We start from the raw sequence: 26660 nt of genomic DNA on the forward strand, positions 1-26660 counted from the left end.
TGGTTTCATGCTGAATTTGAAAGCTGGCATTTAGACACGTGCAGTTCCATTAGATCAGGCTTGGCTTCTCACTGCACCACCAGCTAGAATAACCCTTCAGAAGGGCACCTGTTGGTATAAACGGGGGTGGAGGGCACTTGAAGCACAAATTCAAGGGATTTGCAGAGCTCCCACGGGAAGGATTCAGCATATTCCCTCTCTTACAGCAACTGAGACCTTCTGGAAGGCCCTTTGAAGCCCTGAGGGACCTTGCTCCTACATTACCAGCCTGTACCCTCACTCCCACAAGGAGTGACCGGATCCTTGGACTCCTCAGCCTTTCCCCTCAGGTTTCTGGGATGGCACTTGATAGATTTTGCTCACCAGCGACCGCCAAGGGGCTGAGGTGGCTTCTTCAGCCAGGATCAGTGACAAAGCAGTTCATTTCTCCAGCTGGAATGCCAAAGGTTTGGCTCTCTTGGTTGACACCAAAGTCAGGCCAACGCAGAGTGGGAACGAAGCACAGCCAGACAAATGTCCTTTTAGACTGATCTGGCTTCACCTGTGTGACCTTCCAGCTCCTTTCCCAGCCCCTCTGTTTCACTGTCCTTGGAGGGTGTTCCTGCACAACCACCACCAGACACCTTTGACAACAGCTGGTAAATGAGTCATCCTGCCTTCAGTATTTTATCCATCCCCCTGGCTAGAAATCACAAACATTTACCTGCTCCCTGTTAGAAATTAAGGTCACCAGATGGCACGGTCTGCCTCTGACAGCTCGGGGTTTTTTCCTTAAAGCATTTTGTTTTCAGCTGAGCTTGGACAAGGGCAGTGTAGCAGAACTCCGGGACTCAGAAGTTTGATTAAAGCAAAGTGAGGAGCCCTCTGTGGCCCTGAAGTGCTCAGCTGCAGCCAGGGCTGAGAACCATCCATGTTCACGACTTGCTCCCTCCTGAGGACTGAGTTCCTTGACTTTAGATGGATAATCTGGGCAGGACTCAGCTCAGATCAGTCACACAGTCTGTATCGGCTTCTGAACACCCATTTTGGCTTCATCCACAGTTTCAAATAAGAGACTGTCAGCTCCTGTCAAAACACCAGAGCAAATGACAGCCCATCCCTGCCTGTGCATTTCCCGGCTGCCAGGAATAGCAATCCCTGCCCCTCTGGAACGCACACCCTTCTTGTCAAGCCAACCTGACAGCTCCAACAAGAGTAACGATTTCCACAAGTGCCTCACTCCCCTGCATCCTCCATCCGCTGCTGCTATGTCAGCACTCAAAGAAATAATTGTATGTATACATATGTGTGTGGTTGTACGTAACTCTTCAGCGCTCTTGGGAGGATAAAAATGTGTAAACTGAAGCACTCTAGGTGCAAAAACGACGCAATACATTAAAAAAACCCTGGATGTATATTCATTTTCAGCACTGGGCACCACGAAGGTCTGGGGGGGCACAGACACCACAACCAGCCCTGACCTCCCTCATCCCCCCGCGGGCCCCACACACCCCTCTCTTGGCAACCCCACACACCTCTGTGAAAAACGAGTTCCACTCTCTCATAGAAATTCCTAAGTTTAATTTAAAAAAAAAAAAATTGACAATAAGGAGACAGAATAGGCGAAGTTTTCTCGGCCGAGGGTGCCTGGCATAAAATCAGCCAGCAGCACACCTTTCACTCTTTCAGACCTCGATATTTAAGGATTGCTGTGTCCTTTCAATCATCTTCTCTGACAGGTTCATTGGTGGATGGCTCCACTCCGTCTGGTAACATGGGTCTCATAAATTTTCTTCTTGAGGCTTTTGGTTGTTTTTATTTTGATAAAGAAACCAGAAATCCAGCAGCCTTCATGCCGGGCCACAAGGTGACGACTCTTCCCCACACTGTTTGGCCTGGTCACTTTCAGATGTCAGAAAGAAAAAAAAAAAAACAGTCCTCTTACCACTTACATTGTGTCACAATCAGAAAATACACTCATCACTTTCCTAAACTCCATTAACAAACAAAAAAACCCCAATACAGTACAATTATACATATAGTACTCATTCTGATATTTGCGAAAAGCCAACTTCATATTATGCATTTTTAACACCTCCCATTAGTGCTGCAGACACACACACACATCCCCCCAGCACGGACATCACACGCCCAAGGTGCATCCCCCCCCCGCCCCAAAAGATTCCCTTTATCCCCCAAATCGCCCCCTCGCGGCCTCCGCCCCCCCCGGAACGCGGCGCGCGGCCGCCGTTTCCGCGGGGACGCCTGGCGGGAGCGCACCGCGGAGGCCAACATGGCGGCGCACACGCTGAGGGGCCTGTGCCGGCCGGGGCCGGCGTTTCTGTGCGCTCGGTTCTCGCAGCGCGCCGGCACCGAGTACCGGAGCTCCCACAGCCTGGACAAGCTGTACCCGCCGCGGCAGGACGGAACCGCCGCCCGTACCACGGTCAGAGGGGCGGGGGGGGGGAGAGGAAGACGGCGAGGGGCGGGGTTTGGGCGGGGTGTATTGGTTGATTGACAGTGGGGAGGTGGGTTGTATTTAATGAGTTGTCATTGGTGGGCGGGGTCACGGGGCGGGGCGGGCGGAGCGCGGCCGTGGCGGTTGTGGTGGGGCGGGGCGGAGGGGAAAGGGGCGTGGCCGGAGCGGGTGGGCGGGGCCCGGCGGGCCCTGTCCCAGCCCGTGTGCCCGGGTCGAGCGGGGATCCCGGGATCCCCCCAGACCCCAGGGATCCCCCCGGCACCGCCCCCGATGTGTCTTCCAGCAGGAACAGCAGCCGCCCGTCCTCGACATCCCCATGGGTGAGCCCCCCACGCCCAGCACACCCCTGCCGGGAGCCGGCCAGCTCCCCCAGGCACCGGCTCCGTGCTCCGAGCTCGGCCCCGGCCCGGCTCAGCCCCTGCTCCTCTCTTCCAGCTCGCCTGACCGTGTCCTACAGCCGGAGCAGCGGCCCCGGCGGGCAGAACGTTAATAAAGGTGAGAAACAGCTTCTCCCTTGGAAAAAAACCCACCATTTTTGGTTGTTTTTCTGTACCGTGTGGCAGAATATTGAGAACTTGAAGTTAAACAGCGTCTTCACGCTGCTGGACACTTATTTGTCATTGTCATCACCCTGCATTTTAACACAGCATCTGAGTCTTCATAGTGCTGGAGACCAGTGGTAACACGTGTGATGCTCCTAGGAACACTTACAGGGATCATTCCTGCTACAGGTGCCACAGGGAACACCACTTCTATCCATAGATCAAATTTAATAGAGCCAGCTGGATTCTGAAAGTTCATTGTGCAATAAATTCTCAGCTTAATTCAAATAAACTTAAAATACTGCCTGTTCTGCCATTAAAAATGAGGGAGGCAGTGGCTGGCAATAAATTGTGTAGTGTCTAGAAAGGCAAATACCATGACAGGTACAAGTTTGTCTTGTAGAGCAGTGTGTAAAAATACAGTGAGAAAAGAACTGTGACCTTCCAGGAAATTCATCATGGAAGCATCCCATGTTGAAAGCCAACAGAGATCAGGCTGAATTATCTCCTAAATCTGAGGAAGGCAGGCTGTGACGTGGAAACAAAGATCCTGGTTTTTTCCCCCCAGTGAATTCCAAGGCGGAGGTTCGGTTCCACCTGGCATCAGCCGACTGGATTCCCGAAGCTGTGAGACAAAAAATGGCTCTGATGGTACCAACCCTCCCCTCCCAACCATGGTTTCAATGTCTCAGTGTCAGAACAAGACAGTTCCAACGAGGTTTCAGTGGTCACATCACGTTTTCCCATCCCTTCAGCACAGGAATAAGATAAACCGGGCTGGTGAGTTGATTGTGACCTCAGAGGAGAGTCGCTACCAAATGAGGAATCTGGCGATTTGCCTGGAAAAAATCCAGACCATGGTCACGGAGGCGATTGAGAAACCCAAGGTGGTGTCTAAGGAGACAACACAGAAACTCATAGAGAGGTATCTTCATTAAAATGGTCTTTATTTGAGTTCAGGCTATCACGTTACACAATTTCATTTGCAGCATTTTTAAACTATTTTGTTCATACTCCTTTAAATTTACTTTTTTAAGGAATATCACTGATCCATTTGATTTTAACTGCTTTCCTGGGTGATATCCCCAGAACAAGGGCTGTTTTTTTTCTATCTGAGGATGTTTGTTGGTTGATCAGATCTCAAAAGTTGAATATTTAAATGTTTTCTTTGTGCACTGAGGGATCTTTTGATTTTGTTTTAGGGTGGAAAAAATGAACCGTGAACGGCTACGACAGAAAAAAATACACTCAGCTATAAAACAGAGCAGGAAGGCAGATTTCGACTGAGAACAGCAGAGATCCAAGCCCTTGGCATTCCATGTTCTTAAAGAAGTGGCATTGGCAGCTGTAAATGATGCTAAGCTCATGAGCTGTATTGAATAAAAATACCTGAAAGTGTAAATAAAAATATTTAACATCTTCTTTTGTAGCCAGTGATAACACTGTGATGGCCTGTCAGTCATTTTTCAGAATAATTATTGTTCACATTTGAGAGGAACTAAAAATTCTGTTTTTTTAATGTTCTTTGTGTTCTTCAAGCAGCCTGTGCTCCATCAGAGGACCCTCTTCTGCTGAACACAAAGCTATAGTAGATTTTTGGGGAAAGAAAGGGGAGAGTAAAAGCAGTCCCAACAACACATCTAAGTAGAAAAATAGAATCTTAAAGCATTCACTTCGGAAAAGACCTCAAGGATCATCAAGTCCATCCCTTAGAGTATCCCTTGTTTCTTTCCTTCTATTTCCTTCCTTTCAACTTTATTTCTTTCCTTGATTTTTATCTAACCAAACAAAGCACATCATTTGGTTAAGGTAAGGCCACATCAGGAATCTGGCAGAAATCTCAGCACTAGGAGACAGAACCCACCCTGTGAGTGCAGGAGGCTTCCAGCCTTTGAAGTGGGACACCAGAATCCTTTGGATGAGTCCTCCAGGCTCGTTAGTGGACCCTGTTTAAGGAGAATGAAGCTCTGTGGTGTGATGTGTTTCACCACTGCCAAGTGGGATTATTGGGAGGCTCAAAGAAACCAAAATTACCCTTTTTTGATGTAGGACAGGGCCCCAGGGGCCTAATGGATAAGGCACTGGCCTTCTAAGTCAGGGATTGTGGGTTCAAGTCCCATCTGGGGTGGGGAGAGGTGCTTCTGTTTTAGGAAAACCCCAAATAAGAGAGGGAAGACATCCCTGGGGTTTATTTGGGGCACACGGAGGTATCAGGGCTCTGCTGCTGCGTCCCCTTGGAAGGGGAGCTTTGAGCTCTCCCCTGACAGAATGTTAACATCTGCAAAAACAGCGTCCAAAGCCCAGATCCTCCCCAAAACAGAATGCTGGGGGGATGCAGGAGCACTCCGAATGCATCCTGACATCTTAGAAAGCCCTGCTCCGGCCTCTGCATTCCTGCTCAGCACCAGGAGCAGACACCTCGTTTCACATTTTCCCCCACCAAAAGCTTTCCTGCAAGGAACCGCTGAATCACTCAGGGTTAAAAAAACCTCTAAGATTTATCAAGTCCAACCCAGCACTGCCATGTCCACCATCAAACCACGTCCCCAAATGCCACATCCACACACGTTTTGAACACTTCCAGGGATGGGGAATCCCCTTCTTCCCTGGGCAGGAGAGGGAGGTCCCTGCCAGCACTGCTCTCACAGGTACAGGCAGGCGTCTGAAGCTCCGTGCTGTGCCCTGGCCTTTACAAACAAGGGGACGCCGCTGCTTCCCATGTTTTTGTGACACCGAACGTTCTCCCACCATCACCACCCAGGACAGCAGCAGCCTCAGCTGAGCCTCCCCATCCCCAGGAGACCTCGCTGCCAGGATCACCCGCTGCTCGGGGCTCCCTTCCCCCAGATTTGAAAAACTTTGTTTCAAGCAAAGGGCGCAAAGCCTTGGACGAGCGCCTGACAGCGGGGCGCGGAGGAGCTGGGAATTTCAGGGATTAAAAACAGATTCCGAGGTTGCGCCTGGTTTAACACCACGAAAAACGTCCGCCTCCCGCCGCGAGGTGCGAGACGCAGAGCGGGGGAGGCGGCCGGGGCTGCGGGAAGGGGCGCACGGCGTTGAGCGAACCCCACGGGCCGGACCCCGCGGGACACCCCGGCACGGAAAAGAATCACCCCAGATGGGACTCGAACCCACAATCCCTGGCTTAGGAGGCCAATGCCTTATCCATTAGGCCACTGGGGCCGCACAATGCCGCCGTACAGGCGCCGTCACTTAACTCTCTGCTAGCCAGACGGGACCGCGGCCGTGGGTCGGAGTGGGGAGTTCCTGGTCGGTATTTCTGGCACCACCCCGATCTGAACAGCCCGCAGAGCGAGGCCCCGCTCCCCGCCCGCCTCCATCTCCCACAGCTCCCGGCGCAGCTCAGCTAAAGCGAGGTAGGGATGTATGGGCGGGAATGGAGATCCCCGCGCAGCCTCCTTCTCCCGCTTGGCCCCATCGGGAGCTGGGGTGCGGGTTTGGGGTGCAACGAAGCCCCAAACCGTCCCCGGAACGCGCCGCTCGCTCCGGACCCCGCGGAGGCGGCGCGGGGAGCTGCGGGCCCGGTGGCCGAGCGGACAAAGCTCTGCTCCGCTGAGAGAGGATGCGTGAGGTCGAGTCCCACGTGGGGTTTCAGGGCCTTAAACACCCGCCGCTCCGGCTGGATCCAGCGGCGCCCCGCACACGGGGGGGACAGTGAGTTGGTATTCCCACCGGGACACAGCACACTGAGCTTCAGCCCAACCCCCGGTGACCCACCCGGCGCTCCCGGCAGCGGGGGAAATCTCAGCCCACCTTGTCTCCGCCCATCCCCTTCCCAGGAGCTGGCCCCTGCTGGGGCTGAGGTTCGCCCGCCCCCAGCGCTGCCCCGCCGTGCGGTGCGAACTGCCCCTCACTGGCAGAAACACCCGGGCTATATCAGCCGAATCTGCCCCAGCACAGGCACGTTCTCTGCAGCTTTGCCCCGCTGAATCCCACCCCCGAGGTGCTCTCATCCCTCAGGGATTCCCCGCCGAATCCCGGCGCGGGGAAATTGTATGCCTCGAGGATCTCTGGCGGCTTTAAAACAACCACGGAGGGACTCAAACCCTCAATCTTCTGATCCAAAATCAGACGCCTTATCCATCATGCCACATGGTCACCCACAGAGGTGGTCATGGGCAGTGTCATACACTGGGGGCTCCCCGGGTGTCCCCTGACACCCCCTGAGTATCCCACACATTCACCCCAGGGCATCCCCCACTCTCCATCCCTCCTGGAAGTGTGACTGGCTTCCCCGACCCAATCCTGGTGATGGAGCTCCTCCCTCCCCTGGGGCCTCGTGTGTCACTAGTTCACTGTAGATGTGACCATCACGGTGTCACTGTGCCACCGGTGACAGGCATTGCTACAGCAGAACAACTGGAACACTGGAAAAACACCACGGCCCCATCAACCTCTTGTTTGTTCTCCTCCTGCTGCAGCTGCTCTCCCCAAAACCCGTATTTCTCATCTAATCCCCTAATCCCCAAAAAAGTTTCCTGAAGCCCACCACGCGAAGGGGTCAGTGGTCCAGTGCCCCAAACTTAGGCAGGCTCGTTGCTTTCCAGACAGCAGAGCCTCCCACACCTTAGAGAGAAAAACTACTTAAAAAGAAGCTTCACTTTGTGTTTTACTGGTGTGGCATTACCCTGACCACAGCTGCCTTTAAAATCCATTAACTCCGCAGGAAAAGACCCTCCGGGCAGCCTTTTAATGCAACAAATCTGAGAGGGCCTTATCCCAAAGACACTTACGGGGAGGACTTTGGTCCCAGGGCAGCACAGCCGAGCTCTGTGACCCCACTGACCAGCCCCTCATGGAGACATGATTTCTGGTTGAGTAAAGCTTCCCGACCATGCCAGCTTGTCCTGTTCCAGGAAGAGGTCCTCCATGCAAGGTGGACATGAACCAGCATCCGTGGGCTTCAGGGAGCACCTGGAAGGAGAGAAAAATGCAGCTGGAATTCCCTGACTCAAGAAAAACCCAGCTCTGCCTAGACAAAGGTAATTAAACAACTGCATCTGCTCTGCTTTGGCGCCTTCTGGGACACCCTGAAGGATGTCCATGACCTGGCCAGAGCCATCTTTTCACTAACATCCCTCCAAAAATCAGCTTTTCATTAACACCTCTCTTCTTGTCTACAGGGCCCAAAGCAAAGCTGGTTGTTATCCCCTCGATCACAGCCTCACCTGGACTCTGGGATCACACAATTTGCTGGACAAAACATCCACCTTTGCACCCGAGCCTGGGGCAGTTTGTAGCTGCTCCTCGTTGTTTCCTTTTTCCATGAAGTCTGAACAGGGATCGCTGGCCGGGAGCAGACAGTCACATCATGCCATCAGCTGCAGCTTTGGCACGTGGAGAGAGCCTGGAGCTGCCATGGGGACCTCGCTGTCCCAAAGCACATCACGGACCACCCCGACCTCCCTCTTTGGCCTTTCCCCGCACCAGGCTCCGCGTCCAGCGCCGTGCTTGGACGGGACACCGGTCTATCCGCACCTCTGGGTTCTCCCGGCGCATCAACCTCCTCACCTGGCATCTCCCACCGGAATGGGGAATGTCTTCCCACCAAGCAGCCACAGGCAGGGGCCGCAGGGGCAGGAGGAGGAAGAGGGGGAAGAGGAGGCCCGGCGGCGCCGAAACGGGGAGAAAGAGCATGGAAACAAAACCGAGCGCTCACCCCAGATGGGACTCGAACCCACAATCCCTGGCTTAGGAGGCCAGTGCCTTATCCATTAGGCCACTGGGGCTGCGCAGGGCGCGCGCCCCGGCCCGCGAGAACCCCCCCGAGCCCGCGCTGAGGGGGCGCCCCGGGGCCAGCGGCGGGACGCGGACAGCGACAGCCCCGGGGCTGGGCCGGGCCGCACCGGGAGCGCCGCCGCCCAGCCGGGGCTCGCCTTTGCCTTCCGTCCCCCGGAACGACAGGGACGCAACGGGAGAAACGGGAAAAGATGATTCAAAAGTGAGGGGGAGGGGGGGAAAATGCCGACCACGAAGGGACTCGAACCCTCAATCTTCTGATCCGAAGTCAGACGCCTTATCCATTAGGCCACGCGGTCGCTGCGCTGAAGCCCCCCAGTGATGCTGCCAACCCGCGGAATCACCCCCGCGCCCCTCCCGGAGACCTCCGGGGACACGGGGGGACACGGGGGGACACGGGGGGACACGGGGGGACACGGGGGGACACAGAGGTCTGTGGGGAACACGGAGGTCCGGGGGACACACGGGCGGATGGCAGGGCGTGGTAATGCAATCCCTGCACCTCCAGCAGGTGCTTCCAGTTAGGGAAAGAGTCTCACTTTACCTTTTGACATGTTAAGAAGTTAGCTAGCAAGTTCTGTGGATTTCCCTTCGTCATTGGCTCGGAGCCAGCCCCGAAGTGTAGACTGGACTCTGGAAATGTTACTCAAAGACTCTTGGTACACTCATTGGGGCGATGGCCAAAAAGCCCACCTAAGCTATTTTGTACGAAAGAGGGAGAACAAAGGAACTCCACGCTTTTTGCTTCTCGCTTTTCAAGGTGCTGTAGCAGGCAAAGAGTTTGTCTCTGTGCTGTGCTCGACTTTGTTGTTTTGCCTTTTGTATTATTTTTCATCTCTATTAAAATCCTTTTTTGATTTTTCAGGGCACTCGCGATCAACTGTCTCGCTCATTATTACAGCCACGTCCCTGCAAGGCTGGACCCTCAGGAGTGTGGGTTAAACCCATAGCAGGGGACACGGGAGTCCATGGGGGCACGGAGATGCGTGGGGGACGTGGAATTCCGCGGGGGACGGGGGGCCTGGCAATGGGACATGGGAGTCCGTGGGGGACAGGGGGGATGGCAGGGGACGTGGCTGGGGAAGGACCACCCGCTGCCATGGGGAATGTGGGACTTGATGACTGCAATTGCTGTCCTGGAGCCATTCACATGAATCACAGAATCGTGGAACATCCTGCGTTGGAAGGGACCCACAAGGATTACTGGGATGACGGCAGAAAAAAAAAGGCAGAGATGTAGAGGAGGGCAGCAGAGGAAAACACAGACAGATAAAAACCCCACAAGTCTCTGAGTCTTTCATCTTGACTGTGAAGACTCAGAAAAGAACATAAGGAGCACGGGAGATCAGCAAGGAGGCAGAACAAGAAAATATATGGATGCATAGAAAGTTCAGTGGGAAATGAAGACACGGTGTGGTCTGCTGGGGAGCAGGACGGGGCTCAGAGGAGAGCAGCCTCCCCCACAGCCCTCAGTCACACAGGCACCAATTCCTGATCCATTTCAGTGGGGTCGCAGCAAACTCTCAGCCCTGTAAATGACACTAAATTTGTTACTGAGTAGCTCTGGCTCTTTGCCTTTTCTTTGTGGGAATGGGCCCTTTCTTTTCCGCTCCCTCAAATTGTTGGATTTTTTTTAATGACCTTACTTTTACTTGACCACAACTAAAGGCTACTCCCAAGAGCCAGCTGAGTGCATCAAACCATTAGCAAATTCTTCCTTCTAACAGATAAAATGTCTGTTTACAAAAATCCATCCCTCATTAATAAATATCAAATCAACTTCCACATAACAAATGACGTGTCCTGAACCAGTTCATAAGACACACGGTACCATTCTCCTCCTTGTTTGGAAGCAGGAGATGATGCAGGGAGTTTTTGTAGCCATCCTCACCTTTTCTCTCGGGACAGGTAAGTGCAAGGGGGATAGAAAACCTTCGAGGAATTCTGTTCTCACCTGTGTAAGAAGGGATTTTTGTGCGTTAGCAATGTTTTTCACATCCACAGCTCCACAACCTTTCTCTTTTGATGCATCTCTCACAGGTTGTGGTCTTGCCTGATGTTTTTTTCTGTTTCAAGTGGAATTCTCTTTCCAGCAGGGGCTGCTCCAAAGTACCTCTGCACCTACTATGACATTGTCGACTACCTGAACATCTCCTCTCATGACAAGCTGCACACGTACATTCTGCCCAAGATAAACCTGCAGGAGCCTGTGGAAGTGACGCTGGATTTCTTTCTGGTGGCAATTCTCTCTGTGGTAAGGACCCAAAATGATTCTCTACAACAGAAAACTGGGCTATTACTAGGCCAGGGTTTGAGTCTTCTGACAGCAAGTCCACAGGGGTGAGAATTAGCCCCTTCCATCTCAGCTTTCTGCTGAAAGCACTTTTGGAAGGTCTGGAGTATTTTCTCCCACTCCTTCCAGAAGTCACATCCAGACGAGCAGCCTGCTTTGTAGGAGGCTCCAAAAACCCCGCAGAGTGCGTGAACTGGGCAGTGCATTTGCAGGACACTGCCATGGAAATGTTAACAGTAATCTATTATTTTTCCTAACCACTGGACTGTGTGCTCCCATTCTTCAGCCATAGGATCAAGAGCCATGAGCTCTGCTCCCAAGCCCAGTTACTGCAGTCTGTGATTAGGGAAGAGCTTCTTCATTGGATATATCTAAGAAAATCAGCTAAACATCTTTGTTTCTCCAGGTGGAAAAGCTCCAGACAGTCAGTTTTTACTTCGTCCTGAACCTGGTAGGTCCCTCAAGAGCGTTTCTCTCCTGATGCCCAACACAAAGCCTGGTGCCCTGCCTAGAGCTCATCTCCTGCAACTTCTTCCCTCAGGAATGGCAAAACCTTTTTGCAACCTGGGACCCACAGGATTTCTGTAATATTTCTGAAATTGTTCTGCCCATGGATGCATATTGGTCGCCTCCCATCTTCATCTTAGAGCGGTAGGTTCCCCTTTTATTTTTATCCACTGGCTTAACAGAAATACAATGGATGCAAACTGTTGGTTATATTATAGGAAATGGGATAAACTCAGATGGCTAAAAGTTGTTCCCTTGAGCTCTCTGTAACCAAGAGCCTCCTAATTTAGATTAATGGTGACCACAGTTTATGTAAAGCACTTAGTGGCCCTGTAATACTGTAACAGCTCCTGAAATATCCCGTCTGAGCTGTAGCTGAAGCCGAGGAAGCAGCAGAAACCAGCACTGCTGTGGAATAAAGTGACTTTTAGTAGTATGTGGAAAAATACAGGACAGAGCACTGAGGGTCTGACAGAGGGATGGGCACCTCCACCAGCTCTCCCGAGGGAGAAAGGAGTGAGAGGCAGAGCCAGGAATGAGCCCCAGCCCTGATGAGGGCAGAAAGCAGAGGGCAGAGGCAGGAGGTGCTCAGGACGTGCAGAGTTACAGCAAACCTTGGTGCCAAAGGGGTCATGAGCCCTTCTCCCAGCCCTGGTTTCTTCTCCTCCTGCTGCATCCCATGGCTGGGTGATGGCTCAGAGCCACCCAACAGGGTGCTCACAGCCTGGTTTATTGAGACAGAGGCACAGGCAGCATCTCAGGCTCAGTTACTCTCCCTGTCTGTTCCCTCCAGAGTGAACGGGCAAAACCCAGAGCTGAATTACATGGTTCTCATGCACAACGGCAGCTTCAACTCCACCCGGCCCTTCCAGGTCACCCTGACGTGCAGTTTGATAATCCTCAAGTTCCCCTTCGACTCCCAGACGTGCAACGTGAGCATAGCTTCATTCCTCTACCCAGGTACAGCTACAGGCTGAGTTTAACCACCTCTGGGCTGAATTTGGAGGAGAAGAACTAGATGAGATGGGCCCTGGTAACTCCTGGGCTCCTGAGCAGCACCACACACTCACAGTGGGGTTGAGGTCATATGAGACCAGGAAAATGAGTTAAGATGCTGCCATTCTGTCCTGGCACATTTCCGAGCAACACCTCTGGAACAATCTGGATGTTTTGTGGCAAGCCCCTCCCATGACTGGTTTCTACAAACCAAGAGACCCGGGACTAGGAGGCTTCCTGCAAAACTGCTATTTGTCCACATAGCATAAAAAAGCCTTGGAAATGGGAGGAAATCAATCATAGAATCCTAAGGTTGGAAAGTATTTCCAAGGGCATCAAATCCAACCACTAAAAGGACAGTTTCAGGGATTCAAACTGCAGCTCAAGAGCTCATCCCATCAGGAAAGGCTGAAATATAAGCAGAGGTGACACAAAATCTTCCTGGTCCCATCCACAAATGACAACTGCCCTAATTCACCAGATGTTTCCCCTCTGGTCCACATTCCCAGAGGTCCAGCCAAGCCTCTTCACTGAGACCTTTCTAATTTCTCCCTCATGGGCTGAGAAACCCGAGTAGTGCATGAAACCTTCCCTCTCTCTGTCTGCACCCTCACTTGGGTGGGAAAGGGAGAGGAATAACTGACCTCTAAGAAATTCCTAAATTCTTCAACTTCCCTCCCCCCTCTGCCTCCTGCCCAAGCAGTAACAGAGTTAGTCATGAAGACGAGACGGACACCAGCTGAGATGATGAAAGACAGCGAGAATTTCTTCCTAAATGATGGAGAATGGAAGTTCACCAACCTGAGCATCCTTGAATTCACGGAAATGGTGGATGACAAAGGATTTTCTGTGGTCACCTACGTGGTATGGTGGCAGTTCCATATTATATTGCACTGATTTGGCACCAAGAACCCCAATATAAAACAAGGCAATTTTTCACATTCGGGGACCAGCATTTGCCAAAACATTTCATCTCCCGCTCATCAAATTTTGCCCATCTTCCTCAACAGATTTCCATGGAGAGACGACCCACTCTCTACATTCTGAACCTGATCCTCCCAACGTGTGCCCTGTACTTGCTGGACATGGCTGTGTTGTTTGGACCCAGTTCTCTTGAGGAGAAAATCAACTTCCAGATTGCCATCATCCTCGGCAGCTCCATGCTGGCTGTGATTCTCAACAACAGCCTCCCAACTTCCTCCAACAAACCACCCATAATAGGTACTCACCTTTATCGAATAAACCCTGATTTTCAGGCAAGTGGCAGCCCTAAGGAAGGTCTTTGGGTGCTTATAGACACACTAATGATCGCTGAAGTCGTGAACAGCTAAGTTTGATTAGCTTGCTGAGGTTAGACTCTCCCTGTTCCCCACCAGGCAATGGAACATAAGAAAATGGCATTTAACCAGAGCTTTCTGTTTTCCTGTTGCTCTGCAGTGGTGTTTTTCCTGGGCACCTTCCTGCTCATGATCATGGCTGTGTTAGACACCTTCTTCCTGTTGTACCAGCAGCGCAAATCCCTGCGCTTGGACAAGGTCCTCAGAAGCTTCCAGCAAGGTAAAGCAACCCCTGACACCTTTAGCAGAGGAGCTTTGGGGCATCGTCCTGCACATTTGTTGGAGGCAGGGTGGGTTTCCTCAGGGCAAGCAGTGCCCCAGGCAGTGTGAGCAGTGCTGGCCCCGCTGTGCTGACGGTGCCCTTTGCTCCCTCAGACCCACAGGATCTGCCCAAGAGCTCCCCAGGTAACCCAGCCAAGGGGGGTCCCCCACTGCTGCACCCTCCCAAGGCAGCCCAGGGACAAGGGCAGCCAAACAAGCACCTCTGGCAGCTGCAGGAGCTGGGACAGTTTCTGCCAGTTCTGGAGAAGGTGCTTCTCTACAGCCACCTCCTCCTGTCCCTGTTCTTTTTTACTGTGATTTCTGTAAAATGGAGCAGCTGAAGATCAGCTCTGCCCACTGCCAGCTTAGTTGTTCTCTACTGTGTTGCTTCTGACCCGCTGCTGTAATTTGTTCCTTCTCAGTTCACAGAGCTGCAGTTCAGTTGCCTGAATAAAATAAAATTAAAATCCAAAGCCACAGGACCAGAGATCTGCATGCGTAGTGCTTTGTACTCTGGTTCAGTAGAACTACGGATGTTCTTGAAGTATTCTGAGGGCTACTAAGGTATTTGAATAAAAGAGCTGTAAAATCTGGGGGTAACACCTTCATTCTATCTATCTAATTCTGACCCCAAACATGACCAAGAGGAAAGGGAGTTGATTGACTTCTCTTAGAGGAGTTTCTATCTTGAGGGAAGGTGTTTAAGAATTCCACCTCAGATTATTAAATAAAACAATGCAAGTCTTTGCTATTGTTTCTGTGAGTTCCAGTGAGATCAGCAGCCTTCAGAAATCCAGGGCAAAGAGAAAAGGAGCACCAGGATTAAGTGTTTTTAGAAATAACTAAAAAAGTAACCTTTTTAATGTGCATCTCAACACTCCTTCAACTCCTTTTGCAACTGGCTTCTCCTAAACAATCACAATCAGCCCAGAAAACAGCCCCAGACCTGCACCTGCAGAAGTCCCGAGACACTCCAGACACACATAAATCACTGCCAAATGCACTCCAGACTCTCAAAGGGCTACACATGCTAAACTTCTGAGCAAGTGTCTACTGCATGGGCAGAAGAACTCCATTCCCTGCACCTCGTGGTAACAGAGTGACAGGAGGTTTATTTGCATTTCACAGGGCTCAGTTTGATCAGCGGGACAGGGCCCTTGCTACCAAAACAAGATCATGGGTAGAAAACACAAAATCCAGGAAAAGTGGAATGTTTGCAAGTTTCTGTATTGCTCCATGTTACTCAGAACTCATGTCTAAGATCTAAGCCACAGAGAGAGAAAGCTCTTTATTTATAAGATCATGGAGTCTGACAGTAATTAAACTGCTCCCTAACCAGTTTACAGATCAGCAATTGGCTTGTGGGGCCAGAATGGATACTTCTCCTTGTTCAGTTTGGTTTCAGGGAAGGCGTCAGTCAAGTCTTCAAATGTCATCTGTTCAAAGGGAATCATGCTCTTGAGCTTCTGGAGCTGTGGAAGCAGGGACAGACACATCACAAGTCAGTGGTGAGCAGGAAGGAGTAAAGCACACCCAGGAGAGGAAGGGGCGTGCCAGAGAATATTCCCTGAGCAAAGCCCAGCCTCACCTGCTGCTCGTACTGGGCGATGCGGGCTTTGGAAGCCTGGATGTACTCAGCAGTGCTCTTGGCCTGGGGAGAGCAGAGGATGTGGGGAGTGATAAAGGCACTGACCCACAGCAAACCTGCACACACACACCCCCCACCATGCTCTCAGTTGGCATTAAAATCCATCGTGACATTGGGTAACTGATGGAATCTCCAGCAGATCCCAAACAGCCAAACCCTTCCTTGTGCAGGGATGCCCTTGCTGAGAAAGACAGGGACACGTGTGAAGGGCAGAGCTGTGCCCTGGCTCAGGATGCCCTGCCCTTCCCATCCCCACAGAAGGCAGGGACAACCCCAGCAGCAGGAATGGCTCACTTACAGCTTCCTTCTCCTGGGCATCAATCTTGGCAGTTTGTGTATCCACTGGCTCAGGAACCTTTAGTGCACTGAACTGTAAATAGGAAGACAAATTTTTATAAGGTTTCTTTGACTGAAACAAGCCCTCACAGCGAGGTCATCTTCCCTAGCAGCAGGGAAGCATTCCCTCCTTTCTTCCTAGGACCTGCTCACAAGCATGGAAGTTAATGAGCTAAAAGTGATCAGTGCAGCTGTCCCGTCCCTCCCAAGTGGCCCTTGCATCACCCAGGAGCTTCCAGCCATCTTCTCTGTCTTCCCCACCACCACCCATTTCTCACAGCACTGGAAGGAAGCTGGAAGGTCCAACAGCACAGACTTGCCCTGTCACAGAGTTATTGCCCCCACACAAAGCTCCCAGACCCATCTGAGCTCAGCGGGTGCCTCCACTCTTGGGAGGCAAATTTCCATAGAGACACAACCAACCTCCTCTGCCAATCCGAGTGTTTTCCTCTCAATACCCCAGTTAAACTGCAAAGAGCAACACCCAGCTGGCAAGGAGACTGACCTTCTTCTGGAACTCATCCACCATCCCAGCTTTGGCAACATTGGCTTTGTAGAAAGCCCAGTCGATGGCCGGGGGCTTCTCTGGCAGCGCAGCCAGCCTGAGGGGTGGGACACAGCACACATGAGCAGCAACCTCAGCATCAGCACAGCCTGCTCTGTTTACTTTAGGTGTTTCCAGGTTTGAAAAGAGCCATTCCTGCAAATCCCTCTGCCCTTGGAACAGGCTGCTCTGGACAGACAGACAGAGCTCAGCCTGCAGCTCTGCCCCTCTGCACTCAGCCCCTCAAGGAAGGACAAGGCTGCTGCACAACACTGAGCCAGAGGCAATCAGCAACATTCCCGGCAGCAGCCAGCACGTGTATCAGACAGGGGCCGCTGAAGGATTTGAGAACCACACGTGAATTTGTAGAGCATTTAACAGCGACAAACTCGTGCCAAAGCAAAGCGCGTTCACAGAACTGCAGCTGTGGGTTTACTCTGGGGAGGATTAACTAAAGGTGATTTGCCAAAAAAAGCCACCAGCTGCCTCAAGGTGACCCGCTTTAATACCTGCGAGGCCACTCCTGCGGGAGCACAGCGACAGCCACAGCGCTCGGAGCCGGGCGCGGGCCCTGCCGGGCGGGGCGGGCACTCACCGGGCCGTCAGCGCATCGTTGCGGGTCTTCAAGGCGTTGAACATGGCTCGCTGGTTCGGGGGCACCCGCTCGGCGAAGGCCGCCCAGTCCACGGCCTTGAGGGCAGCTCTGCGTCCCGACATGGCGCCGCCTGGCCCGGGAGACAGCGGTGGGTCACAGCGCGCCGGGGCCCGGGCTGGGGAGGGCGGCCCCGGCCGGGAACGCGGCACCGAGGGGCGGGCTGGGGCGGGACACGGGGGGCGAGGACACGGGAGGGGTCCGGGCACGGACCGGGGGCACCGGGGGATCGGGACACGGAGAGAACGCGGGCACCGGGGTCGCTGCTGAGCCCCGCCGCCACCTCACGCTGGCCCCGTCCTCTCCCACCGCCGAGGGCGTCCCCGGCCTGTCCTGCCCTCCAGCCTCGGGATTCCAGATGCCGCTCCCCGTCCCCGGGATCCTTTCCCGGAGCCCGTACCGCCCCCCGGCCCCGCTCTCACCTTCACTGACCGACACCGCACTGCCCGCCGCCGGAAGTACCGCCCCCTCCGCTCCTGCCGCCCAATCAGAACGCGGCTCCACCGGAAGTCATCACCCCCGGAAGCGGCGCGGGGCGGAAGCGGCGCGGGCGGCGATGGCGGCGGGCGGGCGCTGAGGCTCTGCAATGGCCGAGGGGCCGCCGAGGGGCCGCACACCCAGCCCGGGCCCCGGCGGGGCACCGGGGCCGCCCAGCCCCCGCGCGGCCGGAGCGACGGCGGGCTCCGCCGGGGCGCCGTCCCCGCCCGCCGCCGCCTCCAAGTGGGTGCGGCTGAACGTGGGCGGCACGTACTTCGTGAGCACCCGACAGACGCTGTGCCGGGAGCCCAAGTCCTTCCTGTGCCGCCTGTGCTGCCAGGACGGGCCCGAGCTCGGCTCCGACAAGGTGAGCCCCCCACAGAGCGGGACAGCCCCTCTCTGGTGTCACCGGGGCCCAGACTTGTCCCCGGGCGGGGGGACACCCCGGCTGCCGCTGTCCCCGAGCGTCCTGCGCGGCCCCGGGCTGGGCATGGCCCGTCTCCCCCGGTTCTGCGGCACGTCACTGACACATCGTGGGCTCGTCCCGCGGTCAGGGCGGTGGTGGCATCCCCAGGGACGGGACTTGGCTGTGCCCTCGTGCCTGTGACACCCGAACGGGTTCTGATCCTCCGCCTGCCATGGGCTCCGCTCGAGGAGCCGCCCACCTTCCCACAGCAGTTACAGCGGGGAAAGAAACTCCTAAAACCAGGAATGTTACAGTTTCTCGCCCTGAGCATGTTTGTTGTTGTTTTGGTTTTTTTAATATATTTCACTTCACTCTCATAAAAGATCATGGTGCACATTCCTTGCGTGGTTGGACAGCTTTGAAGTCACTGCTGTCTATTGTAAGGATTTTGCAAACAATTATTCTGGCAATTGCAGGTTTTCCATGGGATCAGCTGCCCAAGGTGGTGTAAATGTGTTGTGAGTGGCTCAGCCAGAACCAGTCGAGTCTGTTGCTGCTCCATTCAGAGTTTAATCACAAGATAAATCCTGATTGTGATCAAAATACCAGCCAGCAGCATCAGTGAGATGAGATATTTCAGAGTGGGTTTGCACAGTTTCTTATTGCTTTAGAGTCGATTGGCAGGAGAAACGACACTTTAAAGTCAGTAAGAGAGGGATGTGAGAGTTCTGCAGAGGGCTTGTCAATGCTTCAGAGCTGCTCAAGATGCTTTTGGCTGTCAGTTGTTTGTTATTTAATGCCAGTAGTTGTTGTATTGCTGGACACATGGCTGGAGCATTGCAATGTGTGTTTGCAGTAGTGGAGAGGGGGAAAAAAGGAACTGTTTTGTCAGGTGCCCTTAGCTAGAACTGGAGATCCCATTTTCCTCCAGAGCCTCCTAGTTAAACTAGTCTGGAGAATAGGCTTAGCCAGAACACAGCTGCCAGGATTTGGTTCTTACTGCAGTGAAAATAAACCTTCCTAAGCCCAGCTTTTTTCTCCAGGTCCATTAACTGTGTGTAGAAAGTGCTTCATGTGAGACATCTGCCAGCATTACTGGGCTGCAACGTTTCTAGTCAGAGACTGAAAAAGAAAAATGGTTTAAATGCAGCATCATTTGTACACCTCCCACAGGCAACTGAATCCAGGTTCTCAGAGAGAAACTGTTTGATTTACTGTGTGAGATTGAAATGATTTCTCCCGTTGTGTTGTCAGGATGAGACAGGGGCCTATCTCATTGACAGAGACCCCACGTACTTCGGGCCCATTCTGAACTACCTCCGGCACGGGAAGCTCATCATCAACAAGGAGCTTGCAGAGGAAGGTGAGAGAAAAATACCAGGCAAGGCTGGAAGTGCTGTTTGATAGCACATCCTGCAGCCCTCAGCAAAGACTGGTTTCCCAGGAGTGCTGTCAGCACTGTTAATTGCTCATTAGTGGGGATTAAGTCATCACATTCTGTGTCTTCACAAGAGGAGAGGCTGCAGCTCTCAGCACAGCCCGTCGCTGTTCTGCTGAGCCAAGGGCTCTTACAGCCCATTTGCCCCTCACAGACCTGGTTCTCCCCCAACAGGCAGCTCTGAGGGCTTCCCTTGATGGGGCTGGGTGAGGAAATACTTTGTACCATGAGATTTCTGATAATCCCAGCGACAGGAGAACAATCTTTCTCAAAGATCCTCTGAAGTCACAAAAGGAGGTGACAGGCTAGTCAGGCGTTTTCTCCTAGCCTGGGAGCAGGAGGTGGGCGTCACATTTGGCATTCTGACATTTGGAGTCAGGAGCAGGTGTTGCATCCTTGTGACAGAATCATCTCCATCCTGCCCTGCGCACAGTGACAGACTTTGTGCTTTCAGGGGTGCTGGAAGAGGCTGAGTTTTACAACATCGCGTCCCTGGTGCGGCTGGTGAAGGAGCGGATCCGGGACAACGAGAACAGAACCTCCCAAGTAATGCACCTCTGGGTTACACAGTCACTTCTGGGGCACAGGGGGACAAGCATGGCTGCAGGCCCCTGCAGTGGCACTTCTGTGCTTCAGCAGTGACAGGGGAATAAATGCTGTTAGGTGGATGCAGGGCACGGCTAGGAAAGAGTCTCCATTGTGGCTTTATAGCACACAGACCACTGAGTCATCTCAGCCCTGTAGGGAAGGCAAGGGACACTCACAGGAGAGGGGCCAGGAGCAGAAATAGGTGGTTATAAAGAAAAACGTACTGCTGTGGTAAAGAACAGCTCCAACTCTTCCTTCTCTAAACCATTTCTTCCCTTTGTCTCTCTATGACATTTTTCCTGTTGATGCTCAGCTGATATCAGCTCACCCAGCAGATCGAATTCCAGAAACGTTTTCAAAAAGCAGCAAATGGCTGTGAAAGCTAAAGGAGTTTTGCTTTCACTGTAGCTTAGACACCTAAAAAGCTTTTAAGAGAAGAGTGCCAGGCATATGGTTCTCTTTTGGAATCAGTGGGATAAAAAAGCCTGTGGGGCTCTGACTTCCTAAGACAAGAGCAGGAGTGCCTTATTAATTTTCTAGAGTGATACTGTTAAAGCAATTACTAAACTACAGCAATTGTTCTCTGTGCTCCAGGGACCTGTGAAACACGTGTACAGAGTGCTGCAGTGCCAAGAGGAAGAGCTCACACAGATGGTGTCCACCATGTCTGATGGATGGAAATTTGAACAGGTACAAATACCAAAAAATGGCAGAATTCCTTTGAAAACTAGATATGGAGTAAGCAGAGTTGCCTGTTGAGTTGCACTTCACACTGCTCTGCTCTTCTGAATAAGCAGCCTGATCTGAGCAGCAATCTACTTGTGTCCAGTTACTGACAGGGGAGAGCAGAAGTCACTCAAGCTGCCACAGAGATTTCATTTTCTCCCAGGAGTTCTTGTCTCCTTGTCAAATCCCAGAGCAGTTCTTCCTTTCTCCTGCATTTCATCACATACACCAGGCCACAGTATAACAGTTCTATCCAGGAAAATTACCAGAGCCATGAAAAGACAGAGCAGAACTTTCTTGGAACCTCAAAGCCATGACTGCTGCATTTGCTAAAGAGGCACTGAGTGACATGAGAACTTCCTGCAGATGTCTTTGCAATGCAGCTGGTTCCAGGGCTGGGTGTCACTGCACTTGCATATGGCATTAGTTCCAGGTTTGGTTTCTGGAATCAAACACAGTTCTCTTATATCTCAGGAGGGAGAACTGGAGCCAGCTGGCTGGTGTGTTGTATTAAGAAATTATAGAGTAGGCTCTTTGGATTAGAGCAGTGTCTTCCCATTTAGCCCAGCTCCAGTACAAGTGGATGCTGTGGGAAATGCGCTGACGTGAAGCAGAACATTAGGAACAGCACTTCCCATCAGTTGTTCCTATGGACCTGTTCTGTAATGCCTGAAAACTATCTCAGAGTAGAAAGGCGGCCAAAAACCTGCCCTTGTGAGGAAATGGTGAAATCTTGTGACCAAGAACCACTCACTGCTCCATGGAAATGCAGTTCTCCAACACCCAGGTTTTGCTGTCCAACACTTTACAGAATCTGCTTTTCACACCTCCATACCTACAGCCCCAAAACCTTAAGGCTACAGGCAGTGCCTTTCATGGGCACCTGCATCCTTAGATCTTTCCCAATCTTACTTCTCAAATCCATAATCTATAAATATGGAGCTGGCTCTTCTAAAATCTATTAGGATGTGGAAGTTTAGGTGCACGCTGCACATTAAAGATTCCTGGATACCCACAGTTGGTTAGAGTCACAAGGCTTTCTTCACATGACTTGGATTTATTTTCTGGAAAGCAGAACTGAGTTGTAAATGACAAATTAGCTCTGCACTCCAGGATGTCCTTTTAATGTAATAATGATGAATGAGACAGATGGGATTCCTTGGCCTGAGTCCAGACCCCCTCAGCACAACAGTAATAGAATATAATCCCATTTACACAGATACCAGACTCCATCTTGGCAGCATCCACATAAAGGATGGTGTCTGTTTGCCACATGTCCCCAGTTAATCCCACATCTGCCTGGGGTAAAGAATTCCCATTTCCACATCAGTCACAAGGCAGGTTGAGAGCTGAGTTCAGCAAGGACCAGGCAATTTGCAATGCCTGCCCATGTCTGAGTGAACTGGTTATTATATATTGCACAATCTGTTTTCCCTTTTTCCACCCTCAGAAACTGGGCTATGTTGTAATGATGTATTCAGCATTAGTTTCAAGCTGGAATTCCTTCCCGGGGCTCCAGGTGCCACTAGAGAGCTGTGGAGCTCTGATGTGTCCCTGCCTTACACACACACACACACACACACACACACACACACACACAGAGGAGGCTGCAGGGGCCACTTTGTCCTGAGCAGATCTCCTGGGACAGTCCTGTCTCACAGCAACTGCAGGAATAAAATCAAGACTTGTTGATAGTTACCTTGGCTGTCTCCTGTTGCACAGCTGATCAGCATTGGATCTTCCTATAACTACGGGAATGAAGACCAGGCAGAATTCCTCTGTGTTGTGTCCAGGGAGCTCAACAATTCTACCAATGGCATTGTCAAGGAGCCAAGCGAGAAGGCCAAGGTAAGGCACCTGCTCAGATTTATCAGTTTGAATTCCCCTAGAAAGAAACACTTTTCCTGCACCAAGCTGCTGCAATAGTTCTGTGGTTCAATGCCAGGTTGGATGGGGCTCTGAGCAGCCTGGTCTAGTGGAAGGTGTCCTTGCCCATGGCAGAGGAGTTGAACAAGATAAGCTTTAAGGTCCCTTCCAAACCAAACCATTCTATGAATCCACTTTTTTTCTTTCCCCAGAACAGAAACAAAAGGCAACACCTTTACCTCCTGGCAAGCTGCTGAGCAGGATTTCTAGAGAAGGGGCTCCCTCACCCTTTACCAGCCTATCAGTCGTTGTGGTGGTGTAAAAGTCTGCAAGCTGCTCTCACATTAGTCAGTGTTTCCTTTCTCTGCAAAAAACAAGGACTCTAACAGGAACTTTTGCATTTAAACTTGTCTGAGGTTTTCACAGAAGGCCTCTTCTGTTTCAGATTCTTCAGGAGCGAGGATCCCGGATGTAATTCAAGTGTCCACTCCATTAAACTCCCAGATGTCACAGGGCAGTCCAGCTGGGCAGAGCATCTCTCCGCAGAGCAACCCAGCCCTTGTACAATAACCAAGCTAATGCAAAGCAAAGCCAAGCCTGTCCTGCCAATGGCAAATAATTCTGGTCATAACCAAAGGCTTCTCTTTTACCCTGGAAACCGAGGAAGGAAAAGACTCTTCCAGCTGGATAGTCCTTTCCACAAGTATTTGTTTTATTTTCTTGGCCAGCGCTGTATTGAATTCTTCCGACAATGGCTGGGCCGGATTCCCAGTCGGAGCCTTTGTGGGGGTTGCTCAGGTCCTCGGGCCCTTGTCATCAATCCCACCTTCCCCAGGCTGCTGTGGGTGGGAAGGTCCATATTTGAGCTGTGCCATTTCTTGCACCCAGGTCTGCCACCAGGAAAGTGCAGGGACCTTGCGGTGCTCCCCCCTTCTCCCCCAAATCTGAAGAACAGGGCTTTAAAAGGAGGAACAAAACAACCACTCCTAAAAAACCCACACAAACTTTTCCATCCTTGCTTTGTATTTGTTCCTTGTTCAATTCCTAAGAGCTGAGTTTAGATCTGATGGGAGGGGAGTTGTGTATCCATCTGACGCAGGTCTTGCTGGTAACACTATTACACGTGGGCTCCTGGTATTTTCCAAAGCCCATTACTTTGCATGCATAAACAAAGAGGCCTGTGTTCACCCAAAATAGTAATAGAGTGATAGTCCTGTCCTTTACACTTCTCCACAGAGGAAGAGTGGTGACATCTTCCCCTCCATCTACCCTGCCATGGCCATATCTTAGCCTGGTGCAAAGTCACAAGGTTTAGGGACTTGCTGCTGCCAAGTTTAGCTTTGCCTTGTTTGTCTCCAGCAGCGTGGGCTCTGTCTCCTTCCCTCTCACCAGGGAGGGCTTCAGGCAGAATTTCTTTTGTACTGTACCAAGCAGGTAGGTTTGTCTGACCCCACGAGATCCTGTGGGGAGGAGATCCCCTATTTACATGCAGTGATTTACCTGCAGCCCTCTCATGTCCCCACCTTTAAGAGATCACCTCAAATTACAGAGGGACATCACAGAGCTGGGGTGGGGGGGTTTGGTGAAAAGTTGCCAAACTATTGTAATGTTTCTTGTCCAAAGTGATGTGTCAACTTTTGTGACTTTTCTTTCCTTCTTTTTTTTGGGTTGTTTTTTGGGTTTTTTTTGGAATGCCTTGGATGGATGTGCAAAATGTTTGTTTGTGCCTCTCTTGAATTCTAATCTTAGCCAAACTGCAGTCACTGGTTCCCCTCTGTTATTCTGTGCTACCCCTATCCAAGGGCATGTCCCTCCTAGTCTGGTAAATGGAATTTCATAGGAATTTGCTGCATGTTTTTCCCCTTTCATCCTGGCTTTGTTCTTTGTGGCCCAAGTGTCCTAGCACTTGGGTCATTTTCAGTCAAGTCCCAAACTGACATTACAGCAAAGCTTCAGAGATGCTGGAATTCAGACATTGACAAGCTCAGAGCAGATGTTTCTTAATAAGCTACCAGAAAATTCCTCACCTGGAGGGCTTCAGCTACCCATGTTCTCCTGAAAGTTTTGACACAGAATTAGGCAGGTTTTCCATCTTAACCACTTGTTGCTGAGAGGGTCCTACCAACAGTCCAGCAACCAGCTGAGCAACCAAGATGTGCAGCAAAGACACTGAGGGGCACTGCTGTGCTCTGCCTCTCTCCAGTCCTTCTGCACGTCCTCTTGCCTGTCCCACATCCTGCTTTGCCAGTGTCCCTCCTCCGGTGGAGCCTTTGCCTCATTCTCAATACAAACTGATTAACTGTCTGTGCTAGATTAGTCCTGGTAACAACAGACTGTGCCAAATGTCTTTGAATTCACGTTGTGTCAGTGACAGGCTGTTGAATCACAGCTGGCTTTCCATCACACTGAAAAACCCAGCTCTGTTTCCCTCCATCTGCCCTGTTTATAACACGGTGGTGAGCTGGTGTTGGTGTGATCAGACTGCACACCTTGGCTGGGCCTGAACAACACTGTGATGTGTACAGATCTCCCTCCTCTGTCCGTATCCTGTAGCCTCTGCCACTGTCTGTGCTCACAGCTAAGAAATCAAGAAGCACATGTATGCAAGTTAGCAGCCTGAAAAGCCCTTTAACGCTCTGATTTGTCTTATTCCCCTTCCTCAGAGGAGGGAGTTTTTGGGATCTGGTCAAGAAATACCAAACTAAAGGCAACAGGGACTGGTCAGGCTGTGTTTGTCACATTGATGCCAGCTGAGCACCTCGTTAAACCGTGGAGCTCAAAGCAACGCTGGCTGCAGAGAGAGACTTCCTGTCCAGTACAGCTCAAGTAGATAGGAATAACAAACACTTCCCTGGCTTTTTTGTGTCACCAAAAATGCCACATGTGGTAAAGCCCACTGGAAGGTTGCCTGATGCAGTGATGCCATTGCTCTCCCCTCTGAGCCACAGATAGCCTAAAAGTGACCATTAGCAGGTGAATGGCACAGCTGCTTAACTGATGAGCACAAGAAAGATCAGAGTTGCATCTTGGTTTTCCCTTCTCTGCCCTGCTTTTGGCAGTGAGGAGGTGCCAGGGGACCATGGACTCTTTGGGTTCCATTGCAGGGTCCTTGGAAGTTCAGCAGAACAAGTTGATGATAGAAAACCAATCACTGGTAGGGGATGCTCAAGTTTTTCGGTGATATTTAGGACCAGGCATTAAGTCCATCCAGAGCAGCTACATTCCTAGTGAAGGATTTCTCCTTTCCTGAGTGTGCTAGGTCACCTTTACCCTGAGACGGGGCTGGTGTCAGCATTATGCATCACTTGAATCCCTTCTGTGCTCAAACAGGGCTTTTCCTTCCATTGCCTTTCACTCAGTCACAACTATAGCAAAATTAGCGTTGAATTAGGATGAAATTTGTCCCGTTCACTCTAAAAAAGTGTAGCATGTTGTGGTGAGTAGAGTAGGAGAGCAGGGGTAGATCTACTGGCTGTCCAAGAGTGCTTATGCCTCTTGGGAAGGTTCACTTTAAAGCATTAATCCTGGGAATGGAGCGTACGACACTTTGGTTTTTTTAAAAAACTTTCCCAGTGGCCTAAATTGTTCCATTATGGCAAGACTGGAAATAACCTCTTGAAGTGTCTTTGTTTCTGCACATTTTTAAAAACTGATTTTTCTCAGGGGTGACTGAGTGGGCTGAGGCAAAGGGGGCCTGGTTGGCTGCGGGGCAGGGGCCGGAGCAGCCAGGCCGTGGGCTTCTACCCGGAGGTTTTGTACAGTTTGTCACGTGTCAGTGCCCTTTGCTACTGTTTCTCTTTGTTTATTAAATGTGTTTGAATAACA

At 51.6% G+C, this 26660-nt stretch overlaps 4 protein-coding genes and 3 non-coding genes across 9 annotated transcripts; 3 read left to right on the top strand and 4 right to left on the bottom strand.

Annotated features, from left to right (window-relative positions):
• Nucleotides 1-2258: 2258 nt before the first annotated feature.
• On the top strand, nt 2259-4442 carry MRPL58 (mitochondrial ribosomal protein L58). Of its 2 annotated transcripts, none has more exons than XM_066200370.1 (6): nt 2259-2425; nt 2742-2778; nt 2894-2953; nt 3569-3651; nt 3756-3925; nt 4203-4442. In XM_066200370.1, the coding sequence occupies exons 1-6, from the start codon at nt 2273-2275 to the stop codon at nt 4285-4287; spliced, it is 588 nt and encodes a 195-aa protein (XP_066056467.1). In that variant the 5' UTR covers nt 2259-2272; the 3' UTR covers nt 4288-4442. The 2 variants fall into 2 exon arrangements, with proteins under 2 accessions (XP_066056467.1, XP_066056468.1); XM_066200371.1 differs by having other exon boundaries at nt 2745-2778.
• Nucleotides 4443-6110: 1668 nt separating this feature from the next.
• On the bottom strand, nt 6111-6183 carry TRNAR-CCU (transfer RNA arginine (anticodon CCU)). The gene has a single exon. It is a non-coding gene; the product is annotated as a tRNA-Arg (tRNA).
• Nucleotides 6184-8677: 2494 nt separating this feature from the next.
• Nucleotides 8678-8750, bottom strand: TRNAR-CCU (transfer RNA arginine (anticodon CCU)). The gene has a single exon. It is a non-coding gene; the product is annotated as a tRNA-Arg (tRNA).
• Nucleotides 8751-8986: 236 nt separating this feature from the next.
• On the bottom strand, nt 8987-9059 carry TRNAR-UCG (transfer RNA arginine (anticodon UCG)). The gene has a single exon. It is a non-coding gene; the product is annotated as a tRNA-Arg (tRNA).
• Nucleotides 9060-10619: 1560 nt separating this feature from the next.
• LOC136299295 (5-hydroxytryptamine receptor 3A-like) lies at nt 10620-14729 on the top strand. Its single transcript, XM_066200769.1, has 9 exons — nt 10620-10668; nt 10854-11014; nt 11460-11504; nt 11595-11704; nt 12354-12520; nt 13257-13420; nt 13567-13777; nt 13994-14113; nt 14269-14729. The coding sequence occupies exons 1-9, from the start codon at nt 10620-10622 to the stop codon at nt 14493-14495; spliced, it is 1254 nt and encodes a 417-aa protein (XP_066056866.1). The 3' UTR covers nt 14496-14729.
• Nucleotides 14730-15418: 689 nt separating this feature from the next.
• ATP5PD (ATP synthase peripheral stalk subunit d) lies at nt 15419-17825 on the bottom strand. 2 transcript variants are annotated; one of them, XM_066200720.1, is made up of 6 exons: nt 17757-17825; nt 17278-17407; nt 16644-16740; nt 16101-16172; nt 15743-15805; nt 15419-15626 (listed from the first exon to the last, which is right to left on the bottom strand). In XM_066200720.1, exons 2-6 carry the CDS (start codon nt 17397-17399, stop codon nt 15495-15497), a joined length of 486 nt encoding a protein of 161 aa, XP_066056817.1. In that variant the 5' UTR covers nt 17400-17407; nt 17757-17825; the 3' UTR covers nt 15419-15494. The 2 variants fall into 2 exon arrangements, with proteins under 2 accessions (XP_066056817.1, XP_066056818.1); XM_066200721.1 differs by lacking the exon at nt 17757-17825 and adding an exon at nt 17548-17572.
• Nucleotides 17826-17880: 55 nt separating this feature from the next.
• On the top strand, nt 17881-26660 carry KCTD2 (potassium channel tetramerization domain containing 2). The gene is made up of 6 exons (XM_066200288.1): nt 17881-18178; nt 19472-19580; nt 20110-20201; nt 20838-20933; nt 22692-22817; nt 23281-26660. The coding sequence occupies exons 1-6, from the start codon at nt 17921-17923 to the stop codon at nt 23308-23310; spliced, it is 711 nt and encodes a 236-aa protein (XP_066056385.1). The 5' UTR covers nt 17881-17920; the 3' UTR covers nt 23311-26660.

The sequence above is a fragment of the Chamaea fasciata genome, unplaced genomic scaffold, assembly GCF_029207755.1.
Source record: "Chamaea fasciata isolate MVZ Bird 193981 ecotype frontalis unplaced genomic scaffold, bChaFas1.0.hap1 SCAF_19, whole genome shotgun sequence".
In the NCBI taxonomy this organism is placed as follows: Eukaryota; Metazoa; Chordata; class Aves; order Passeriformes; family Sylviidae; genus Chamaea; species Chamaea fasciata.